The sequence below is a fragment of the Maniola hyperantus genome, chromosome 6 (assembly GCF_902806685.2).
Source record: "Maniola hyperantus chromosome 6, iAphHyp1.2, whole genome shotgun sequence".
Classification (NCBI taxonomy): Eukaryota; Metazoa; Arthropoda; class Insecta; order Lepidoptera; family Nymphalidae; genus Maniola; species Maniola hyperantus.
Window position 1 is genome coordinate 16495700 of NC_048541.1, and position 22239 is coordinate 16517938.

At 39.8% G+C, this 22239-nt stretch overlaps 1 protein-coding gene across 23 annotated transcripts in view; it reads left to right on the forward strand.

The window, feature by feature from the left end:
- Nucleotides 1–22239, forward strand: part of ATP8A (ATPase phospholipid transporting 8A1) — an 87729-nt gene that overhangs the window by 37933 nt on the left and 27557 nt on the right. For 20 of the 23 annotated variants that reach the window (XR_011236882.1, XR_011236883.1, XR_011236884.1 and 17 more), the window contains 9 exons: nt 11542–11671; nt 16158–16341; nt 17203–17363; nt 17901–18098; nt 18328–18452; nt 19247–19399; nt 19920–20029; nt 20569–20742; nt 21385–21565. Coding sequence is in view for 20 of the 23 variants with exons in the window: in XM_069499357.1 (XP_069355458.1) it covers nt 11542–11671; nt 16158–16341; nt 17203–17363; nt 17901–18098; nt 18328–18452; nt 19247–19399; nt 19920–20029; nt 20569–20742; nt 21385–21565 (1416 nt within the window). In the remaining 3 variants the exon portion in view is untranslated. Of the gene's footprint in view, nt 1–925; nt 1354–11541; nt 11672–16157; nt 16342–17202; nt 17364–17900; nt 18099–18327; nt 18453–19246; nt 19400–19919; nt 20030–20568; nt 20743–21384; nt 21566–22239 lie in introns of those variants that run through there. The other 3 variants (XM_069499372.1, XM_069499373.1, XM_034969183.2) reach the window with 2 other exon arrangements.

A 22239-nucleotide genomic window follows, 5' to 3' on the forward strand; every position in this document is an offset into this window, starting at 1 on the left:
TTTTTATTGATTATTGTAAAAGACAGCCTGCTCGTGCCGCATGCATATGATGTTAGTAAACCTACGCTAATAATATTATTTTTATCTTCCAAGTTCTTCTCATACCGTCTCATAATCTCCGCACACTTTACCACAAAATAATAGTAAATATTTATTACTGGCAACATTGCGATGATCATGTCATTTTTGTGTGTTAATAATTGTCCACCAATCGCTAGTGCGCTCTAACGTCTAGTGATTTCAAGAAAATAGGTATCGATAAAATGTAAAACTATTTTTACTATTCTTACCGAAGTAAATAGCAATTAAAATTGTACCTAATTACAATAAGATCTAAACTATAACAAATATCAATAAAATAACTGCAATGTTTAAAAATTGAAAAAAAATTGTCGTTTACGGATTGTGACATCATAATTCACCTTCCGTACAGTGTTCAAAAATAAATAAAAATCATAGTTTTTTCAAATATTGTCATTAATAATGAATTCTAGCCCCATAAACTACCGCTATACAAAAAATCACATCATTTTATTACCAGTTATAGTCCAAGTACTATTATCATTGGTAATTGATTCAAGTTGTATGCAAAAACAACAAAATACATATAAAATACTGATGTTGGTTGTACCTACAGTACGCGGCAGAAAATAATGTACATCGACCTTTCGATTGAGATTTTTACTTTGTAAAGCGCTGTCTTTGTCACTTATGTACCTATGTGACGTTTTGTCAGTCCCAACGACAGATAATGCTCTATAAAACCGCTATCTCTTTCTAAAGGGTGATGTAGTAAGTAGTTAGGTACATTATTTTCTGTCGAGTACTGTAGTTTGACAGGTTGTAATTTGTATCGACTATCGATATGTAACATATCAAAGATGCCGCTCGTTCCTATTTCATCGTTATTCATTTCGTTTTGACTTTTGTTATGGTGGCTGTGTGCAAGCAAGAAAGATCGATAGATCGCGTAGCGGTTGTTTGCAATGTCAACACGTATTTCCATGACTTGAGTGCATAAAAATTTGTGGCTCTAATTACAATTATAAAGCTCTAATTGACTATTAACTGGGCAGAATTCTTTTTATAGCGCTCGTTATAATGTCGAGCTCGAAACGATCGGTTGTAGTTTTCGTGGTTCTCGTCGGCAAACTAGATATTTTCCGGTGATAATGTGTGTCAAATTTAGTGTTTTATTAAGTTTAGTGTGTAAACAGTCGTGACTGGAGTGTGGTGTGTAGTGCGGGGCTGGGATGGCTTTCCGGGAGTATGTGTCGGGGCTGTTCACCAACCACAACGTGATGGCGCCGTTCTCGCGCTTCTACAGAGCTATGGTGCTCAAGATGAACCAGCGTAAGTACCACACGTGAACCCGATAGTGTTTCTGGAGTAATCAGGCAAAGAGCAGAAATCTGTGTAGCCTGAGAGAATGTCCACTCTATTCTGGGTGTGGATTTTGCTGTTGCATCTGGGATCACATTTTGCATAGAAGTGAACACAAATAAGTGTAATCCTAATTGCTAAGGTCAGGAAAACCCTTCCTGCATCCATGTTTCCTGCCAGAAGTAACTTAGGTATAGGTACTTTCAAGGCTAGAGTGAATATAGCCATCTTCTAGGCAACCTAGTAATTTTAAAATTACCTATATTACTTACTTAGCCCTATAAAGGAAGGTTTATTTGCTTTGCATACATTTCAGCTCAAGATATAGGTATCTCAGGTTCAAACTTAATTTAGCTGTAAACTGTGAAAGTCCTATCCAGTGATTTCTGCTTAAGCTCACTTGTAAGACAGACAAGGTACACTTTGTAGTTAAATAATAAAAAATATGGAAAAATTATTACTTAATAAGTACATTTTATTGCCTTCTTTATCATTTATGATTGACAGAATATTCACCAATTGGTTTTAATTTGTGAGGCACGGGTCAATTGACCAGTTACATTAAATACACTTTACCTTTTTTTTATATTCTTAATTGTACACCAAAAAGAAAAAACATATAAAAGAAGAACATACAATCAGCGGCCTTATCGCTGCGAAGCGATCTCTACCAGGCAACTAGGTTGAAGAGGATTTAAAGGCTAGTGAAACTGGGTTTAAGATTGATAATGATAATAATTATAATATAAGTAATATGTATATTAATGGGCACAGAAATGCCTAAATATTAATATATAGATAAAGATATACACAGTTACATATATAATAGATAATATATATATATATATATATTTATATATAATATAATGATAAATGAGTAATAAATGTACAACAATAATATGAGTAATATTGATGTTTTAATTGTAGGATATTATATTTAATAATGTGTAATTACATAGAAGGGTGAGCCTTTGATGTGAGATCGCCGTTTCATAGAGTGTTATCTCTGTCGTTGAGACCGACACAACGTCACGTAAGTATGAGTGACAGAGACAACGCTCTACAAAGCCTAAACCTCACTCTAGAGGTAAAATATTTTCTGCTGCGTACTGTTTTGCAAAATTGCTGATAAAAGCCAGATTGCTGTTAAAGTCCCCGCCGCACTTGGTAGCTAAGCTGCGGCTGCCAATCCTAGATATGCAATACACATCCAAAGTTATTAGTTAATTGGCTGGTGTAGCCGGCTGTTTAGTGCATGGGGACTCTTAAGTAGCTCATTTCAATTCATCATTTTTTTTAAGATACTTTTACCTACATTTAAGTAAGTTTTTAAATAAATATAAATACAAATCAATGAGGCTGATTCTTTTGTACACAATTTCTCAACTAAACTAAATTAACAGGTCTAAATCTAGTGCTATCCTTTTCCACAAGCAACATTATGACAGGGATAGCAATAGATTTAGACATGCCATTTTAGTTTAGTTTAGAGTTTGTGTTCAACAGAATTAGCCACATTATCTTACAAACGCCACAACTGACAATCAAAAGTGTACAATGATATTCAATTTGAAAAGATTTGAGTTTGAGTTTCCATTAAAAATTTCTGAACCTGCATCTCTTGGGTATGTATGGCAGCTGGAGTGCCTTGATATTTCAGAAAACAGATGCCAGGAGGGCATTGTATATTCTAGCAGTGCATATCAGTACCCATATTATAAAAGCGAAAGTGTGTTTGTTTGTTGGTTTATTGGTTTGTCCTTCAATCAAGTCGCAAGGGAGCAACGGATCGACGTGACTTTTTTGCATGGTTATAGTTAAAGACCTGAAGAGTGACATATGCTACTTTTTATCCCGAAAAATTAAAGTTTCCACGGGATTTTTAAAAACTAAATCCACGCAAACGAAGTCGCGGCCATCAGCTAGTAATAAATTAATAATAATAAACATTTTTTTAAAGAATATTAGCCATGTTAAATGACTAATATTCCCCTTTCCTCTCCAACTAAGCGTCAAGCTTGCGCTAGGAGTAGGTACGAAGATAGTGCAACGGGCGGGGTTTGAACCTTTCGGTTTTCAGTCCACTCCTTTACCTGTTGAGCTATTGAGGCTATAACATTACATTGTAATGCCGAAATGTGTTACGCCTGACCTTGGGCCGTCCTGCATAGATTACGATCTAGCTATAGTTTACATAATATAAATATATAGCTGATCCCCGCGGCTTCGCCCGCGTAGATTTAGGTTTTTAAAGATCCCGTATAGCCTATGTCACTCAGGAATAATGTAGCTTTCTACTGGTGAAAGAATTTTTAAAATCGGTCCAGTAGTTTTTGAGCCTATTCAGTACAAACAAACAAACAAACAAACAAACAAAGTTTTCCTCTTTATAATATTAGTGTAGATAATACAACGGGCCGTGCAGCAGAAATCGTAATATTTTAATTTCGCCATAACTTCAAAACCAAACGTCCAATTTTAATCATTCAAAGACCAAATATTATCTCCATAAACTGTTCTTAGTGATGAAATCATTTATTTTGATAAGGATTAATAGCATGAGTAAAATAAACGCGTTTAAATGTAGTCCAAAAAAAATTCAAGATTTTTAAATAAAAAAATGGTTGCTGTGCCTCACTCGACATAGATGGGTATAGTGTGTCGCGGACTTTTTTGTAGATATTTATAAGATCTACAATTAATTAGAACATTTTATGGTTCTATCTTTATAGTTTAGGCAGCGTACGCAAAATAAGTAACTTTTCTGGTTGATTTTTTACACCTTGTGTCCGAAAAACCCAAATATCTTACGGAACCCTATTTTTTTCCAAAATAAAATATGGCCTATGTTACTCGTGGATAATGTAGCTTTCGAATGGTGAAAGAATTTTTAAAATCGGTCCAGTAGTTTTTGAGCCTATTCAGTACAAACAAACAAACAAACAAACAAACAAAGTTTTCCTCTTTATAATATTAGTGTAGATAATACAACGGGCCGTGCAGCAGAAATCGTAATATTTTAATTTCGCCATAACTTCAAAACCAAACGTCCAATTTTAATCATTCAAAGACCAAATATTATCTCCATAAACTGTTCTTAGTGATGAAATCATTTATTTTGATAAGGATTAATAGCATGAGTAAAATAAACGCGTTTAAATGTAGTCCAAAAAAAAAATCAAGATTTTTTAAATAAAAAAATGGTTGCTGTGCCTCACTCGACATAGATGGGTATAGTGTGTCGCGGACTTTTTTGTAGATATTTATAAGATCTACAATTAATTAGAACATTTTATGGTTCTATCTTTTATAGTTTAGGCAGCGTACGCAAAATAAGTAACTTTTCTGGTTGATTTTTTACACCTTGTGTCCGAAAAAACCCAAATATCTTACGGAACCCTATTTTTTTTCCAAAATAAAATATAGCCTATGTTACTCGTGGATAATGTAGCTTTCGAATGGTGAAAGAATTTTTAAAATCGGTCCAGTAGTTTTTGAGCCTATTCAGTACAAACAAACAAACAAACAAACAAACAAACAAACAAACAAACAAACAAACAAACAAACAAGGTTTTCCTCTTTATAATATTAGTGTAGACAACGGACCGTGCAGCAGAAATCGTAATATTTTAATTTCGCCATAACTTCAAAACCAAACGTCCAATTTTAATCATTCAAAGACCAAATATTATCTCCATAAACTGTTCTTAGTGATGAAATCATTTATTTTGATAAGGATTAATAGCATGAGTAAAATAAACGCGTTTAAATGTAGTCCAAAAAAATTCAAGATTTTTAAATAAAAAAATGGTTGCTGTGCCTCACTCGACATAGATGGGTATAGTGTGTCGCGGACTTTTTTGTAGATATTTATAAGATCTACAATTAATTAGAATATTTTATGGTTCTATCTTTTATAGTTTAGGCAGCGTACGCAAAATAAGTAACTTTTCTGGTTGATTTTTTACACCTTGTGTCCGAAAAACCCAAATATCTTACGGAACCCTATTTTTTTCCAAAATAAAATATAGCCTATGTTACTCGTGGATAATGTAGCTTTCGAATGGTGAAAGAATTTTTAAAATCGGTCCAGTAGTTTTTGAGCCTATTCAGTACAAACAAACAAACAAACAAACAAACAAACAAACAAAGTTTTCCTCTTTATAATATTAGTGTAGACAACGGGCCGTGCAGCAGAAATCGTAATATTTTAATTTCGCCATAACTTCAAAACCAAACGTCCAATTTTAATCATTCAAAGACCAAATATTATCTCCATAAACTGTTCTTAGTGATGAAATCATTTATTTTGATAAGGATTAATAGCATGAGTAAAATAAACGCGTTTAAATGTAGTCCAAAAAAAAATCAAGATTTTTTAAATAAAAAAATGGTTGCTGTGCCTCACTCGACATAGATGGGTATAGTGTGTCGCGGACTTTTTTGTAGATATTTATAAGATCTACAATTAATTAGAACATTTTATGGTTCTATCTTTTATAGTTTAGGCAGCGTACGCAAAATAAGTAACTTTTCTGGTTGATTTTTTACACCTTGTGTCCGAAAAACCCAAATATCTTACGGAACCCTATTTTTTTCCAAAATAAAATATAGCCTATGTTACTCGTGGATAATGTAGCTTTCGAATGGTGAAAGAATTTTTAAAATCGGTCCAGTAGTTTTTGAGCCTATTCAGTACAAACAAACAAACAAACAAACAAAGTTTTCCTCTTTATAATATTAGTGTAGACAACGGGCCGTGCAGCAGAAATCGTAATATTTTAATTTCGCCATAACTTCAAAACCAAACGTCCAATTTTAATCATTCAAAGACCAAATATTATCTCCATAAACTGTTCTTAGTGATGAAATCATTTATTTTGATAAGGATTAATAGCATGAGTAAAATAAACGCGTTTAAATGTAGTCCAAAAAAAAATCAAGATTTTTTAAATAAAAAAATGGTTGCTGTGCCTCACTCGACATAGATGGGTATAGTGTGTCGCGGACTTTTTTGTAGATATTTATAAGATCTACAATTAATTAGAACATTTTATGGTTCTATCTTTTATAGTTTAGGCAGCGTACGCAAAATAAGTAACTTTTCTGGTTGATTTTTTACACCTTGTGTCCGAAAAACCCAAATATCTTACGGAACCCTATTTTTTTCCAAAATAAAATATAGCCTATGTTACTCGTGGATAATGTAGCTTTCGAATGGTGAAAGAATTTTTAAAATCGGTCCAGTAGTTTTTGAGCCTATTCAGTACAAACAAACAAACAAACAAACAAACAAACAAACAAACAAACAAAGTTTTCCTCTTTATAATATTAGTGTAGATTATATATATATATATATAGTTTACACAGCATTATTTTGTTAGGTAAGCTGTTTATTGCAGCTTCAAGGGCAGCCCATTACTTTGAATTTATTACTTACTTACAAGTTATATTACTTACTAATGAGGGAAATGAATTAGGCTTGGTACGTCAATTAGAATTACTTACAGTCAGTAAAACGAGACAGACCTGTGTATCTCTCTCTTCTCTTTAATCTCATTTTAACTCAATCTTAAGTAACGATTAGCGACTCTGAGTGCGGCTGTTAGTGTTTCCAAAATAAATGAAATAAAATAAAATGTCTTCAATAAATCCTCATCATCATCATCATCATCATCATCAACCAATTGACGTCCACTGCTGGACATAGGTCTCTTGTAGGGACTTCCACACGCCACGGTCTTGCGCCGCCTGGATCCAGCGGCTCCCTGTGACTCGTCTGCTGTCGTCCGTCCACCTAGTGGGGGGTCTTCCAACGCTGCGTCTTTCGGTGCGAGGTCGCCATTCCAGCACCTTGGGACCCCAACGTCTATCGGTTGTATGAACTATGTGCCCTGCCCATTGCCACTTCCGCTCCGCAGACCGTTGAGCTATGTCGGTTAGTCTAGTTCTCCTTGTTTCTGATTTGATCAAGTAGAGAAACTCCGCACATAGCTCTCTCCATCGCCCGCCGAGTGACTCTGAGCTTTCTTATGAGGCCCATAGTTAGCGACCAATGACCATGTCTCGGATCCATACGTAACTCCTCATCATTTCAAGTAATTAATTAATTATTTATTTACTTACTAGTTAAGTATATTCATACTTACTAGGCATAGTACTATTCTGAAGAAAATTGGACTTTATACTTTGACGTAAGATTTTTTTACACTTTTTTTTAAGTAGGTACCTGTTTTCTCCCAAAGCCACCGCGTTCCAAACACACGTTCCAGTGTTGGAGACAATACGCAAACAGACTTTCAGCTTTTATAAAATAAGGAAGGGCTGGCACACGCTTGCTCTTAGATCACTAGTTAGCTGTGGTTATGTAGACTATAGCTGTGATAGCCTAGTGGTTAGGACGTCCGCCTTCTAATCGGAGGTCGGGGGTTCGATCCCGGGCACGCACCTCTAACTTTTCGGAGATATGTGCGTTTTTAAGTAATTACTTAAATATCACTTACTGTAACGGTGAAGGAAAACATCGTGAGGAAACCTGCATGCCTGAAAGTTCTCCATTATGTTCTCAAAGATGTGCGAAGTCTACCAATCCGCACATGGCCAGCGTGGTATGGTAAACTATGGCCAAATCCTTCTCACTCTAAAAGGAGACCCGTGCTCTGCAGTGAGCCGGCGATGGGTTGATCATGATGATGATGATGATAATGTAGATTAGTTCTAACTGAATGTGCGTAATTGACTGCCTTAATGCGCTGAGAAAATGGTGTTCGTTAATTTACCGCGTTGCCGTATAAGGGTGGCACTGGCGCCGGGCGCGCAGCACCCTTGACATGGGCTTACGATCAGCCGTCGACTTGGTGAAGGTCGTAAGGCGCACTTGTGTACGTGACTACGTGTAGTTGTACAACTAGGTATGTACATGCCCAAGGGCAAGGGCGTGCGGCCTTGAACGGTAAATAACTTCTAACGAAAGTGATGTACATCGGCCTTTAGAATGACATTTCAGGTTTGTAGAGCGCGTTGTCTCTGGCACTCATACCCATATGACGTTTTGTTGGTCTCAACGACCAGTGAGAACGAGACAGTGCTCTGCAAATCTGCTATCTCCTTCTAAAGATCGATGTTCATCACTTTTGGCCGCGTATTGTAATGTATTGTAACGGGATCTGCAGTAACTACGACAAAAGCATTGGTGACTTCGCTGAAGTCTGCGAGGAGAGCTTTTCACGTCTTAACCGATTGCTTTTTTCTATACTTTAATACTAATACTAGCTGAAGCCCGCGACTTCGTCCGCATAAATTTAGATTTTAAAAATCTTGCTTGGAGTTTCTTTACGTGATAAAATCAGAAATGGGAAGATCTGTACCTACTTAAATAAATCTTAAAATCTTTCTATTTCTGTTTTGATCACTAGAATAATATTATACACTTCCGAAAGGACTGTTTCCTCCGGGACGAGCCCGACGGGGTCGGCACGGGACTCGGGAGGCCCTATGGTGCGCTGATCTCTTAAACATAGATCAACCCGAAGTAGAAAGATCGAGTTACCAGTGGTTCTTATCCGAAAACTTTTAGAACATTTCTGGGCATCCCCAAGGAACGTATTGGTTGAACGAAAGTTACTTCGGCCTACCTTTGATTCGATGGATATATTTTGTTTCCTCTCGATATATTTGCTACTTAATTATTCATCAGAGATGTGCGCAGATAAGCTACTATACATATTAGTTAGTTATTAGTTTCAGTAATGGTACCTACTATTACTACTAGGCCTACTATAGAGTATGTGATTTAGGCGTCCGTTTGAACCGCGCCTAGATTTTGCAATAAGACAGGTACTCGTAGGTACTGTCCTTTTTAGGGTTCCGTAGTAAACAAGGAACCCTTATAGTTTCCGTCCTCGGTTAATCTCAGAGTATATTAGTGCTAGAAATGTAATTTGTAATTTGGCATGGGTATAAATATTAATCACGCCGACAAAATGGTGAAATAAAATTGTGATAAACATTTTTTTAGGGTAGCTCCCCTACATGTAAAGTGGGGATGATTTTTTTTTCCTCGTAGACTCCATAGTGTGTGGTATCGTTGAATAGGTCTTTTAAAAATACTGTGGGTGTGGGAACACGATTTTTCGATTTCAAGATCCGTTTGTAAAATATGATGTTTTAAAGTGCTAATTTTTATTAGAGTCAAGAGTCCCCCCCTTTATCAGCCAAATGGTAGTATATAGGAACGTGAAAAAATTCACAGCAGTAGTAGATATAATTATAATCAATTTTAAAGGAAAACTATCATGGCTAAGTAGGGTTCACAGGTTAAGGAGTTATATATCTGTTTTTCGAGGTTAATTGTGACTACGGAACCCTACACTGCGCGTGGTCCGCCACGCACTTGGCCGGTTTTTTCGATAAGTGGTAGGCGTTACCTAAACTCAATTCTCTCAAAACGTGTTCTCCACTAACTAACTAAGTTATAAATCATAGTTACATCATTTTTTATTTTTAAACGTGACAATTTACCTACATTGTTTTTCAAACTACAATACCTACCATAAATTGGCGATATTTTACTTTTAGTACTTAGGTACATCACCCGACACAATGACTCAATAGTTAATGGCCTCTAAAACTAGAAGCCATTAATAAATGCCTATCCTGCGCCATCACACGCTAATCTTCCAGGTCTTTACGCGACCAGGGATACCTGGGGCATCCAGTAACCCGTTGATTCCTTTACGTATTTAATACTAGCTGATGCTCACGACTTATAGTATCACATTGTTGTCTGTCTGTCTGTCTGTCGGTCTGTCAAGAAACCTACAGGGTACCTACTTCCCGTTGACCTAGAATCATGAAATTTGGCAGGTAGGTAGGTCTTACAGCAGACAATCAGGGAAAAATATGAAAACTGTGAATTTAGGGTTAGATCACACAAAAAAATTGTGGTCATGAACTAATAATAATTAGTATTTTCAATTTTCGAAGTAAGATAACTATATCAAGTGGGGTGTCATGTGAAAGAGATTCACCTGTGCATTCTAAAACAGATTTTTATTTATTTTTATGCATCATAGTTTTTGAATTATCGTGCAAAATGTCGAAAAATACGACTGTAGTACGGAACCCTCAGTGTTTGAGCCTGACTCGCACTGGGCCGGTTTTTCGATATAAAACGAAGTCTAACGTCCGCGTGCCCTTCAGTTTTGAACATTAATGGTTTAAATTGAAACGGGCGTCCCCCCACCTCATACCGCGATTACCATCTCAACCTGTCACGTACTAGAAGCACTTCTTGGTGGCATTTCTTGGTAAAGAGTTCAAATAGTTTTGTGCTTTTAGCAATAAGTTGAGTTAAGGTCATAAAACTATGAAGCATTTACTTAACCATGTCTTCATTATGATCCACCAAACACAAAGTTATCTTATCAACAGTTAATACTAAGGACTAATAGTAGTAATGTATGTAGTTAAATAAACTATATGGACAGAAATACAAACTCAGACAGGTATTCTAATTTTTCTAATTTAAAATACGAATCAGAGCGTAACAGAACTGACAATGGTTAACCGTTTAAGTGTGCTACTCCTAGTTAACTATTTATTTAGAAACCCGGCCAAGTTCGAGTAAGACTCGCGCACCGAAGGTTCCGTACTACAGTGGTATTTTTTCAACATTTTGCACGATAAATCAAAAACTATTATGCATTAAAAATAAGTAAAAATCTGTTTTAGAATTTACAGATAAAGCTCTTTCATATGATACCCCACTTGGTAAAGTAATCTTACTTTGAAAGTTGAAAATACTAATTATTATTTATTTGTTGAACATGAACACATTTTAATTTTTATTGTGATTTAACCACAAATTCACGGTTTTCAGATTTATTCGTTTACTTGTGCTATAAGACCTACCTTCCTGCCAAATTTCATGATTATAGGCCAACGGGAAATACCCTGTAGGTTTTCTTGCCTACGAACTAGACTAGACAGACTACGAAGTGATTCTATAAGGGTCCCTTTTTCTTTTGAGGTATGGAACCATAAAAATACCAGTTTGTAGGATTAAAACGTGCGGCATCCTGCCTTAATAATATCAACATCGTTTTATGCGTTTCCGCTTGACTACCTCCATAGTTGACTGTTGTGTTTGTTTTTCAGATGAGGACGAGGTCACGACCTCGGGGCTGACGGACGGCGCGGCGGACGAGCAGCAGAACCGCGTCATCTTCGTCAACCGGCCGCAGCCGCAGAAGTTCGTCTCCAACAGGATATCCACCGCCAAGTACAGGTAATCGTCATTGTCCTCGTCAACCGATGTACGTCCACTGCTGGACGTCTTCTTGTAGCCTTTATTTTACTTTACTTTATTTTATTTTATTCAGATACAAGCTAGCCCTTGACTGCAATCTCACCTGGTGGTAGGTGATAATGCAGTCTAAGATGGTAACGGGCTAACCTGGAAGGGGTATGGCGTTTTTTATTAAACCCATGCCCCTTTGGTTTTGCACGGCATCGTACCGGATCGCGAAATCGCTTGGTGGCACGGCTTTGCCGGTAGGGTAGTAACTAGCCACGACCGAAGCCTCCCACCAAACCATACCAGAAATTTAGAAATTATAAAATTCCAAACCCCTGCCAGGAATCGAACCCAGGATCTCCCACTAATAAGACCACAGCGCTTATCCGGGAGGTCGTAAAACTTGCACATGCTACGGTCTTGCGCCGCCGCCATCCAGCGGCTCCCTGTGACTCGTTTGATGTCGTCTGTCCATCTAGTAAGGGGTCTTCCCACGCTGCGCTTTTCGGTGCGAGGTCGCCAGTCTAGCGCACCTTGGGGACCCCAACGTTTATCGGTTTTTCGAACTATCATGTGCCCTGCTCATTGCCATTAGGCTATAAATTTATTATGTACCACCGACGAAGATCTAGAAAGATCTAGTAAAAGCTAATAGTTAATAATGTTGTTTGTTAGAAGTCCGATAATAATTTTCCCGTCGTCACGCTCTTCCTATTATGGAATACATTCTAGGTACGTACCTATATAGCAAATCGAGGTTTAATCTACTGGAATTACTCAAGTAAGCACTTTTTACCGAGAGTAAAATTTTAATCAAGGGTGCCGATCTATTCAGTCCACCCCCCATGACGTCACCGGCGCGACCGTGCGGCGCGTGGCCGTCTTGAGCTTTGACCGAGATTGTGAAAGCAACTCTATGGTCAAATTGTTTCTCTCTGCATCGTATTGCCCATTGAGCTTCTTGGAGTCTTGGGACCCCAACGTCTATCGATTTTTCGAACCTGCCTACTTATAGTTGCCGCCTTTTGAAATGGAAGTCACGTGATCTGTTGCGGAGCAGCCATCTTGAGTCGATTGTATAAATACGGATGGTTGATGGCTTTTAAGGGAGTCTCGTTCCGACGCGAGACTCGACCGACTATTAAATGCGTTTGTGTTTAGGTCGCCATTTTGATTGAGTGGTTGCAATAGCAATTGTGCCCTGATCAAGTTGTTATTGCAGTTGGGTTATTATAGAAGGTAAAGCTCTCGATGGGCCTATTCGCGTCGTGATTTATATTTAACTTCACTTCTGGTATGTTTATCTTCTTAAATATATAAAAGGAAAAGGAGACTAACTGACTGACTGATCTATCAACATCCAGCTCAAACTACTAGACGGATCGGGCTGGAATTTGGCATGCAGATAGCTATTATGACGTAGGCATCCGCTTAGAAAGGATTTTTGAAAATTCAACCCCTAAGGGGGTGAAATAGGGGGTTGAAGTTTGTGTAGTCCACGTGGACGAAGTCGCGAGCATAAGCTAGTAAAATTTAATGAAGTAACCTATTAAGTCCAACCAACAATACGACGCCACCGCGGCGCGACTATGGCGCCCTCTATCATGTCGCTGTCGTAGAGAGTAGCAACAAGTCTATCCTGACCGGCGTTTTGAATTAAGCATGTCTGTAATCAAATGAATTGTTTGGTCTAACTGAATTTGAATAATTATTGCCAGCTCGGCCGATAACCTTGACGTTGTAGGTAGAGGTAATAATGATGGGAATTTTTCCTCAACGCAAAACTTTTGTGCGATTAATAATAATAATAATAATAATAAATCATTTATTGTTCCAAAGCGTTGGTACAAGTATAAGAGTATTTTTCCGACATATTATCACGACAAAAGACTTTCTTAAGTAATAGGTTTATAATATTTAAATTTTAAATACGTATCTAGAATTAATTTCTTAGTAGGTCAGTAGGTAGGGGAATTTTTAACAGTTTATACTAGGTATTTAAACTTTAAATAGTACAAAATCATTATCATACTAACTAACTAATTAGTTACAACTTTACTACTTGGCTTAAAATTACCCTCGACCCCCAAACTAGGTTAACCCGTGTCATGGGGGTCAGTCTCTTCCCAGATATGCAATGACAAAAATTATTATTCTTACTTTAGAGTGTGTATGAGCGCGCGCGTGTTTCGGTGTATGGGTTTGTGTATGAGTGTGTTTGTGTGTGTGTTTGTGTGTGTATGTATGTGTGAGTGTGAATGAGTGTGTATATTCTTATTATATGTATGTATTACGAATTAGCTTTTCAGTAGCTTCATAAGTTAGGTTACTTAACATGTTCTTCAGTTTATTACTAAGTCCGTGTATATTAGTATGCGTAATTTTAAGTTTATTATTAATGGTTTTGTATAGATATGGTCCCAAATAGCTAAATTGGCGTTGTGCAAATGTACTTATTGATTAAACTAAAATTTGACTGGATTTTAATAAATGGAGTTAATGGCGAGGATATGTCTGCGCATGGTGTGGTTGTACTTCTCTTCCCTTCACCACAACACAACATAAAACAACAAGGGTGTCTGATGCACTTGACCGTCCGTTATGCCAGATCCTTTTTTTCACGCAAAAGCAAACTGTGGAATAATAAACCCTTCGGCGCGCGGCGGTGTTCCCATTAGATTACGGGGTTATTCAAGGGGCAGACAAATTCCTGAAAGGTCGGCAACGCATTTTTATAATTGTCACGAAATCAAAAGCTCTATAACCTTGAGTGAAAGTTAAATCGGCAAGTGCGTGTGCCGCGTGCCGGCATTGTTTACGCGCACTCTCGCAGCCGCCGCCCGCCGCCCGCCGCCCGCCGCCCGCCGCCCGCCGCCCGCCGCCCGCCGCCCGCCGCCCGCCGCCCGCCGCCCGCCGCCCGCCGCCCGCCGCCCGCCGCCCGCCGCCCGCCGCCCGCCGCCCGCCGCCCGCCTGGCAACCTGCCCAGTGCCCAGATATCCGACTCGCCTGAGTTCTGCGATGGTGTACATTTCTTTGTTTATCGTATGCCATATGCTGGCAGTTGGGCCTTTACAGAATTTAGGTTAAACCGGTGACTGTTAGTTACCGTTTTGTTTAAAAACTAATTTTAGGTCGCCAAATATGGGTTCTCCAATTGTGGATAGTTAATCAGTACCCTTATTATAAATGCGAAAGTGTGTTTGTTTGTTGGTTTGTTCTTCAATAACGTCGCCACGCTGCAACGGATTGACGTGATTTTTTGCATGGGCATAGTCAAAGACCTGGAGAGTGACAGGCTACTTTTTATTCCGGAAAATCAAAGAGTTCCCACGGGATTTTTCAAAAACCTAATTCCACGCGGACGAAGTCGCGGGCATCAGCTAGTATTCATATAAAAAAAACGAAAGATATTCCCTTTATGTGATCATTATCATCATCAACGCATAGAATACTGCATTACTGCCAGTCACTTCACTAATGACGTGATTGACCACTGACCACAATGAAACGTTCCGTAGATTCTGTGCCAAATCAAAAGTTGTATGAATAAACATGAGCAAAAGCTCACTCGGGCGCCTCGCGAGCTGCCATTGTTTACGATGCTGTCCGGAGCACTGGGCGCAGTGCCAGCAGTGCTAGTTGATGTCACAGGCCCATCATACGATGTACATACGAGTTGTACGTGCTTGCTTCGGGCCTCGGCGCAATGTTATGACGTAATAACTATACGTTTACGGTTGTGTCATCACAGCATTTGTTTACGTACCCTACTCTACATGTTCAGAAGTTGAACAAACATTTTTTGCAACTAGTCTGACACCTACTCTTCAAAACGTCATGCCACGAAAAGCTTTAGTTTATTCATTCTATCCCCATTATTATTACCAGTGCAGGCGATGGAGAGAGCTATACTTCGAGTTTCTCTACGTGATCAAATCAGAAATGAGAAGATCCGGAGTAACCGACATAAGCGAAGCTGAATTGGCGATGGGCAAGACACATAATTCGAAAAGCAGGTAGACGTTGCGGTCCTAAGGTGCTAGAATAGCGACCTCATACCTGAAGCGCAGCGTCAGACGAGACACAAAAAGGCGCTGGATGGCGGTGGCGCAAGACATTGGTGTGTGAAAGTCCCTACAAGAGACGAGACGTCTATACGTTGATGATGATGATGATATTCCCAGTTTTCAATAAGCGATTGGGTTTCTGACGCGCCTGTCCCTTTAGGCAAGCAATAGCCATTTATTATGGAATTATCATTCGACAACTGCACCCAAAATCAAGTCTTTAGGGTAGAATCAGTTATCCCATTTCGGTTAAGAATGTAGGTATGGAATATTACAAACATACAGGTAGGGGGAAGTGGGTGGATGAGGAAGGCGGAAGACCGCGTGTGGTGACGCTCTCTTTTGAAGGCTTATGTCTAGCTAATAGCTATGGATGCAAACAGGCTGATTGATCGATACCTTGTCCACAGCTTACCATCGTTCGTCCCGTTGTTCCTGTTCGAGCAGTTCCGGCGCTACTCCAACTGCTTCTTCCTGCTGATCGCGCTGCTGCAGCAGATCCCCGACGTGTCGCCGACGGGGCGCTGGACCACGCTCACGCCGCTCATCCTCATCCTCACCGTCAGCGCCATCAAAGAGATCGTCGAGGACTTCGTGAGTGCCTATGTTAAGGAACTTGAACTATTTTTTTAATTTCGAGAAGAAAAATCCTCATGGATACCATCTTGCATGCCCGACTTTACTGCAGGTGTTGTGCAGTGACCTACGGACTAAAACCTCGTCCATTCTCCGATATCTCCGCTCACGGCTTACCGATATTTCCCGAAGCATTGCACCAGGAAGGCAGCTGTTTTTTTAGGGAGAGGTTCTTTGCCTATCCCAGCCTTCATCTTCTCGCGTTTTTATGATGTGTCTGATTAACTAGCATACTTTCCCCTTTCGTCCTCATCAAGGAACTCGAACATAAAAGAAAAGATTGGGCGTGTTTGTGGACCGTCGCCAAAGTACGACACGTAAAACAAGTTTCTTGCCCAAATGAAAAATTCCGGAATGCGCGGAATTTTCTTTCTCGTTAGAAATTGGTGCTTTACAGTGTGGAGATAGAAGTCAATATGCCATGTAAAATTTCAGAAATTCGCTTCCATTCCCTTCCAATGTAAAGCAGGGTACTCAGTAGCCGTGTAGCATGACGTATCTGATACTGTATCAACCTGCAAGTTGGTACAGCTCGTCCACGGTCACCGCGCTACGAGCTACGAGCTACGAGCTACGTGCTGCGAGCCGCCTTTGTGTTCGCAGTGATACGGCCACTCGGCGGGTCACTACGCACTGCGGCTCGCAGCGGGCTCGTGCCTACGTACTCACTTGATACAGTATCAGATACGTTACATGCTACACGGCTAGTGAGTACCGAGTACCCTGCTAAGGGTAAGCCTTAGCTCTTACAGCAGTTCTGCTGTTGGTAAATTCCTTCTGTCCTACCCTACCCAGTGCTAATGAATGTGATGGTTGTAGAAACGCCACCGCGCGGACGACGAGACCAACCGGCGGAAAGTTGAAGTGCTCAGCGATGGGCGCTGGCTCAGCATCCGGTGGGAGAAGCTGCAGGTGGGCGACATCTGCAAGGTGCTCAACAACCAGTTCTTTCCTGCAGACCTCGTCCTACTGGCCTCTAGGTTTGTGCCATTACTTACCAATCAAAATTACTAGTTCCTTGTATTTCCCGGGGCCACTTGTCCTTTCAGACTGTTTATCATCATCATCGTCGTCCACTGCTGGACATAGGTCTCTTGTAGGAACTTCCACACGCCACGGTCTTGCGCCGCCTGAATGCAGCGGCTCCCTACGACTCGTCTGATGTCGTCCGTCCACCTAGTGGGGGGTCTTCCTACACTGCGTCTTCCGGTGCGAGGTCGCCATTCCAGCACCTTGGGACCCCAACGTCTATCTGTTGTACGAACTATGTGACCTACCCATTGCCACTTCAGTTTCACAACCCGTTGAGCTATGTCGGTTACTCTAGTTCTCCTACGGATCTCCTCATTTCCTCATTGATCACGTAGAGAAACTCCGCACATAGCTCTCTTCATCGCCCGCTGAGTGACTCTGAGCTTTCTTATGAGGCCCATAGTTAGCGACCATGTCTGAAAAAGTACCCAACATCTACTTTTAGTTATTGAACATGTTCAACATGAAATGTTCGTTGCCTACAGCGAACCCCAAGGTATATCCTTCATCGAGACGTCCAACCTGGACGGGGAGACCAACCTGAAGATCCGCCAAGCCAACCCTGACACCGCGCCGCTGGACAACGCGGCGGCGTTGGCGGAGTTCAGGGCCACGGTGCAGTGCGAGCCGCCCAACAGACATCTGTACGAGTTCAATGGCATGCTGAAGGAGACCAACACCAAGTGAGTTATTGATGGGACTCTGGGCTGAGGCTCCTTGTATAAACTGGTTGTTTTACTTCCTGGGTAATTTATTTAGACAATTTGTGTACAAAACACCATTGCATTTGTGGAATTTTGTTTAACTGAGTGTTTTTTTAACCGACTTCAAAAAAAGGAGGAGGTTCTCAATTCGTCGGAATCTTTTTTTTTGTTTGACCTGCACAAATGTTTAGCATGTTTGATGTTCCAGAACGATCCCGCTGGGGCTGGAGCAGATGTTGCTGCGGGGCGCCATGCTGCGCAACACGGCGTGGCTCATCGCGCTCGTCGTGTACACGGGCCACGAGACCAAGCTCATGAAGAACTCCACCAAAGGTGACCTGAACCTCGATTGCGGGAAACCTGCATCAATCATTATTACAATCTCAATTGTTCTGATTGGCTGAATTTGTGCGATTCTTGTTGCAACAATGCATTGTAACCAATAGTGAGCGAGCGTCAACCAATCAGAGGTGATTGCGATCGTGACTTTGTAGCTGTCATTCTCCCGCAATCGTGCAGCTGGGCTAGGCTTCGAATAATTCCAAAATCCAACCAATTTACAATTGGATATCATCAGCACCCATTAATTTTGAACAAAGCCATCAACGAGTTTTCCCATTCATTCTTTTATTGCCCAAATCTAACACACCATGAGTTTCCATCAAAAAGCATAAACCGCCTGAGTGTACAAAAGTTCGTGGTATGTGCCGAACCTCTTAACTGGTTTCGTTGAATTTATATTCGCTCTATAGAAAATCGGGTGAATTCTCTGGGAGACCTTAAGATTTAATTGAAATGTCAAACAAATTTCTCTTCAGCAAATTATGCGATAATTAACCGAAAACAGAATTTCAACATGGTTTTATGTAAATGTTTCGTCAGTGCAAACTCACGATAGTATCCAATAGTTGACACTAATAAAAAAATTTAAATGGATGTCATATTATTTTGTAATCAGCCCTAATTTTCATCTGCTAAAATTTTGTTTTTCATTTTCAATACTCGTTTTCTCCCTGTCCTGAATTGGTATAGGTACATTTAACATCTCCTAACAAGGGGAAAAAAGATTCACTCCAAAAAATCTCGTAGCATTTTACGATAAGTTATCTTGTGTGTTTATTTGGCAGCTCCGCTAAAGAGGTCGTCGATCGACAAGCAGACCAACACTCAGATCTTGATGCTGTTCATCATTCTGCTGGTGCTGTCGCTACTCAGCGGCATCTTCAACGAGCTGTGGATCCAGCAGCGGAAGCACACCGACTGGTACATCGGCCTCAGCGGTGAGTAACGGATGGGCAGAAGGCGGCCCTTATCAGAATTTCTATATACAGCGTGAAATTTTAATGGTTGTTTTCCCGCAGTTGATTGGTTCGTCTTCAGTAGTACTACGAAAAATTTAGAGTTAAATTGTTTTTATTTTAAAATAATTTAAAAAATGTTCATCAACTCTCTTTCGAGTTCGAGAGTGAGAAACAACAGTAATTCACTAGACAATACGAAGTGAAAATGCTTAGAGTAAAATAAACTCTTGCGCGTAGTAATACTGCATGCAGATACGGCCGGGCGAAATTACCATTGGTTCGAAGCAGCTGTCGAGTTTTGTTTAGCAAAATTTATTGTAATCAGTCATGCTTTGAATCTACTGAATGTTTTTTTTATGAATCGATTGTACTATCAAGGCAGAATCATTTCGGTGTGGGAAAACCACCATTAAAATTTCACACTATATAAATTTGTCGTCTGTATTGTATTTATACAATAATGTTATACAAATCTTATACATGCCATTTTTGTTTTCAGATGCACAGAATGCTAATTTCGGATTTAACTTTTTAACGTTTTTGATATTATACAACAATCTTATACCTATATCCTTACAAGTTACGGCTGAAATTGTCAGATTTTTCCAAGTGAGTACCTTTCTTTCAGTGCTTAACAAGTATAAAAATAACCTCTGTGAATTATTTCTAAGCTCTTTTTTGTCGCATCTAAGGCTGCGTCCACGACAGTTAAATTTTGAGTTTTTTAAACTGAAATAATTGTCTTGTGAAACTCATTTTGAAGAGGTTCGAATTGCTAACAAAAATATATAATGCCACGGGTAAGGGGCACGATCTCATGGGGGGATAAAGTTGAACAAGTGTCCAGCTATAAACAGTAAATAAAAGTTCAAAAACGTACCAAAATGGCGCTAGCGTCGGCAGAGGTAGTGATATGAATGTAACAGTTTTTAACGGATTGAAGTATGCTCAGTTAGAAAGTTTAATATTTTTAGTGACAGTCCAGTACCACCACCACCACCATACCTCAACAATTTACATAGTTATTACGTACCCTTTGGCTACTGTAGCGCCACCCTTATTTGGCACATTTTAGCGGACACATTTTATACACCGAGATCGTGCTCCTCCATAGCAGGAACATACTAACGTTGAATGGTGGGTTTCAGGCAAAGTTCATAGCGATGGACAGCGAGATGTACCACCCGGAGACCGACACGCCCGCCCTGGCGCGCACCTCCAACCTGAACGAGGAGCTGGGCATGGTGCGCTACGTGTTCAGCGACAAGACCGGCACGCTCACGTGCAACGTTATGGAGTTCCGCAAGTGCTCCATTGCTGAGGTAACGCACGCGCACACATCTAAATATACGTACACACGCTCGCATCATACATACACACAATCTATTTATACAGTCATTACATAAATACAATATATTTATAACTAAAAAATGTTAGAAAAAAAATTAGCAAATGTACTACTATGAAAAACGAAACTCGAAAGCGACCTTGAACCAATAGTGAGATCTCGCGATAGCTCCGTGGCTAGTCGCGCGTGCGTGTAGGTTAGGCTAATTTATGCCGTATTACTACCCGCGAAAGCTTATTCTGCTCTAAAAATTTTCATTTTGTCGACAGCGCGTGCGATTCGAGTTGGGTCTACATTGGGTCAAGTGAATTACTATTGTTTCTCACGCTTTTGATGCGATGACTTTTTTAATTATTTCAAAACAAAAACAGTCCTGGAAGAGAGTAGTGATAAGGTTTCTCTTTAAACTGAATTATGAATTTTTGTTTGTTTTGATATTATGTTCCCCGAAAAACTGGAATTTTAAATCACATGCCTGTTTTATATTTTAAAATATCTAGGTTTGGTCCAACTTTGAGGTGCGCGTGTTTCTTGCCGTCACAGCTGTTATGTTATCCGTATTTACATTACTCAAATGTGGTTTCCAAGAGCTTTCACTTAACCAATGTTACTTCAGGTGATATACAACAAGCCGGGCCCCGACGAGAGGTTAGAGGACACCCTCCTGTATCAGAACCTAGACAACAACCACCCCAGCGCCGCCGTCATATCGGAGTTCCTGACCATGCTGGCCGTGTGTCACACCGTCATACCGGAGATGATAGACGGCAGGATCAACTACCACGCCGCTTCGCCGGGTAAGTGTAGCTTTTGTCCCGCGCGATCGTTCTGTCGTGGCTTCGTCGAACCTCTTCATTATATCCTTACTTTGTGCCCCCGCAAATCTGTATATTGAACGAAACGCGACGACGTTTCTGCATTAACGCTCTCATACATCAGCACAAGTTCCATTCTGCTGCGCCACGCTAGTACAACACACATACAATACATTTACAAGTAAATTGTTTACAGTAAACCAGTGAGTGACCTGAGATATGGCATTATTCACATGGTACATCGTCAATTTATATTCATTTCTATCGACTTTAGAAAACAAAGACGTATGTATCATCATCAAATACCACAAAATCGCGAGTATTTTGGACGTAATGTGGTTAATCGTTTATATATTATGCGTGGCTCTCTAGGGACCAGGGAGCATATACTTTGTATTTTATATTATTTTATTTATTGTTTTGTTGACTGAATAAAGGTTATTTATTTATGTAACTACCAATAATATATAGGTACCTAGAGTAGAGCCTTGTAGAACACCCAATAGTGAGGTTGATCCGGATGACTTCACATCGTTTACACATAGGGTTTGAATACGATAGACTCAATGAGGCTAAGCGCTGTGTTTTCGATTCCATAGTGGCTTAATTTAACAAGGGAGCCTCGTGCTCAACGCAGTCAAACGCTTTGGACAAAT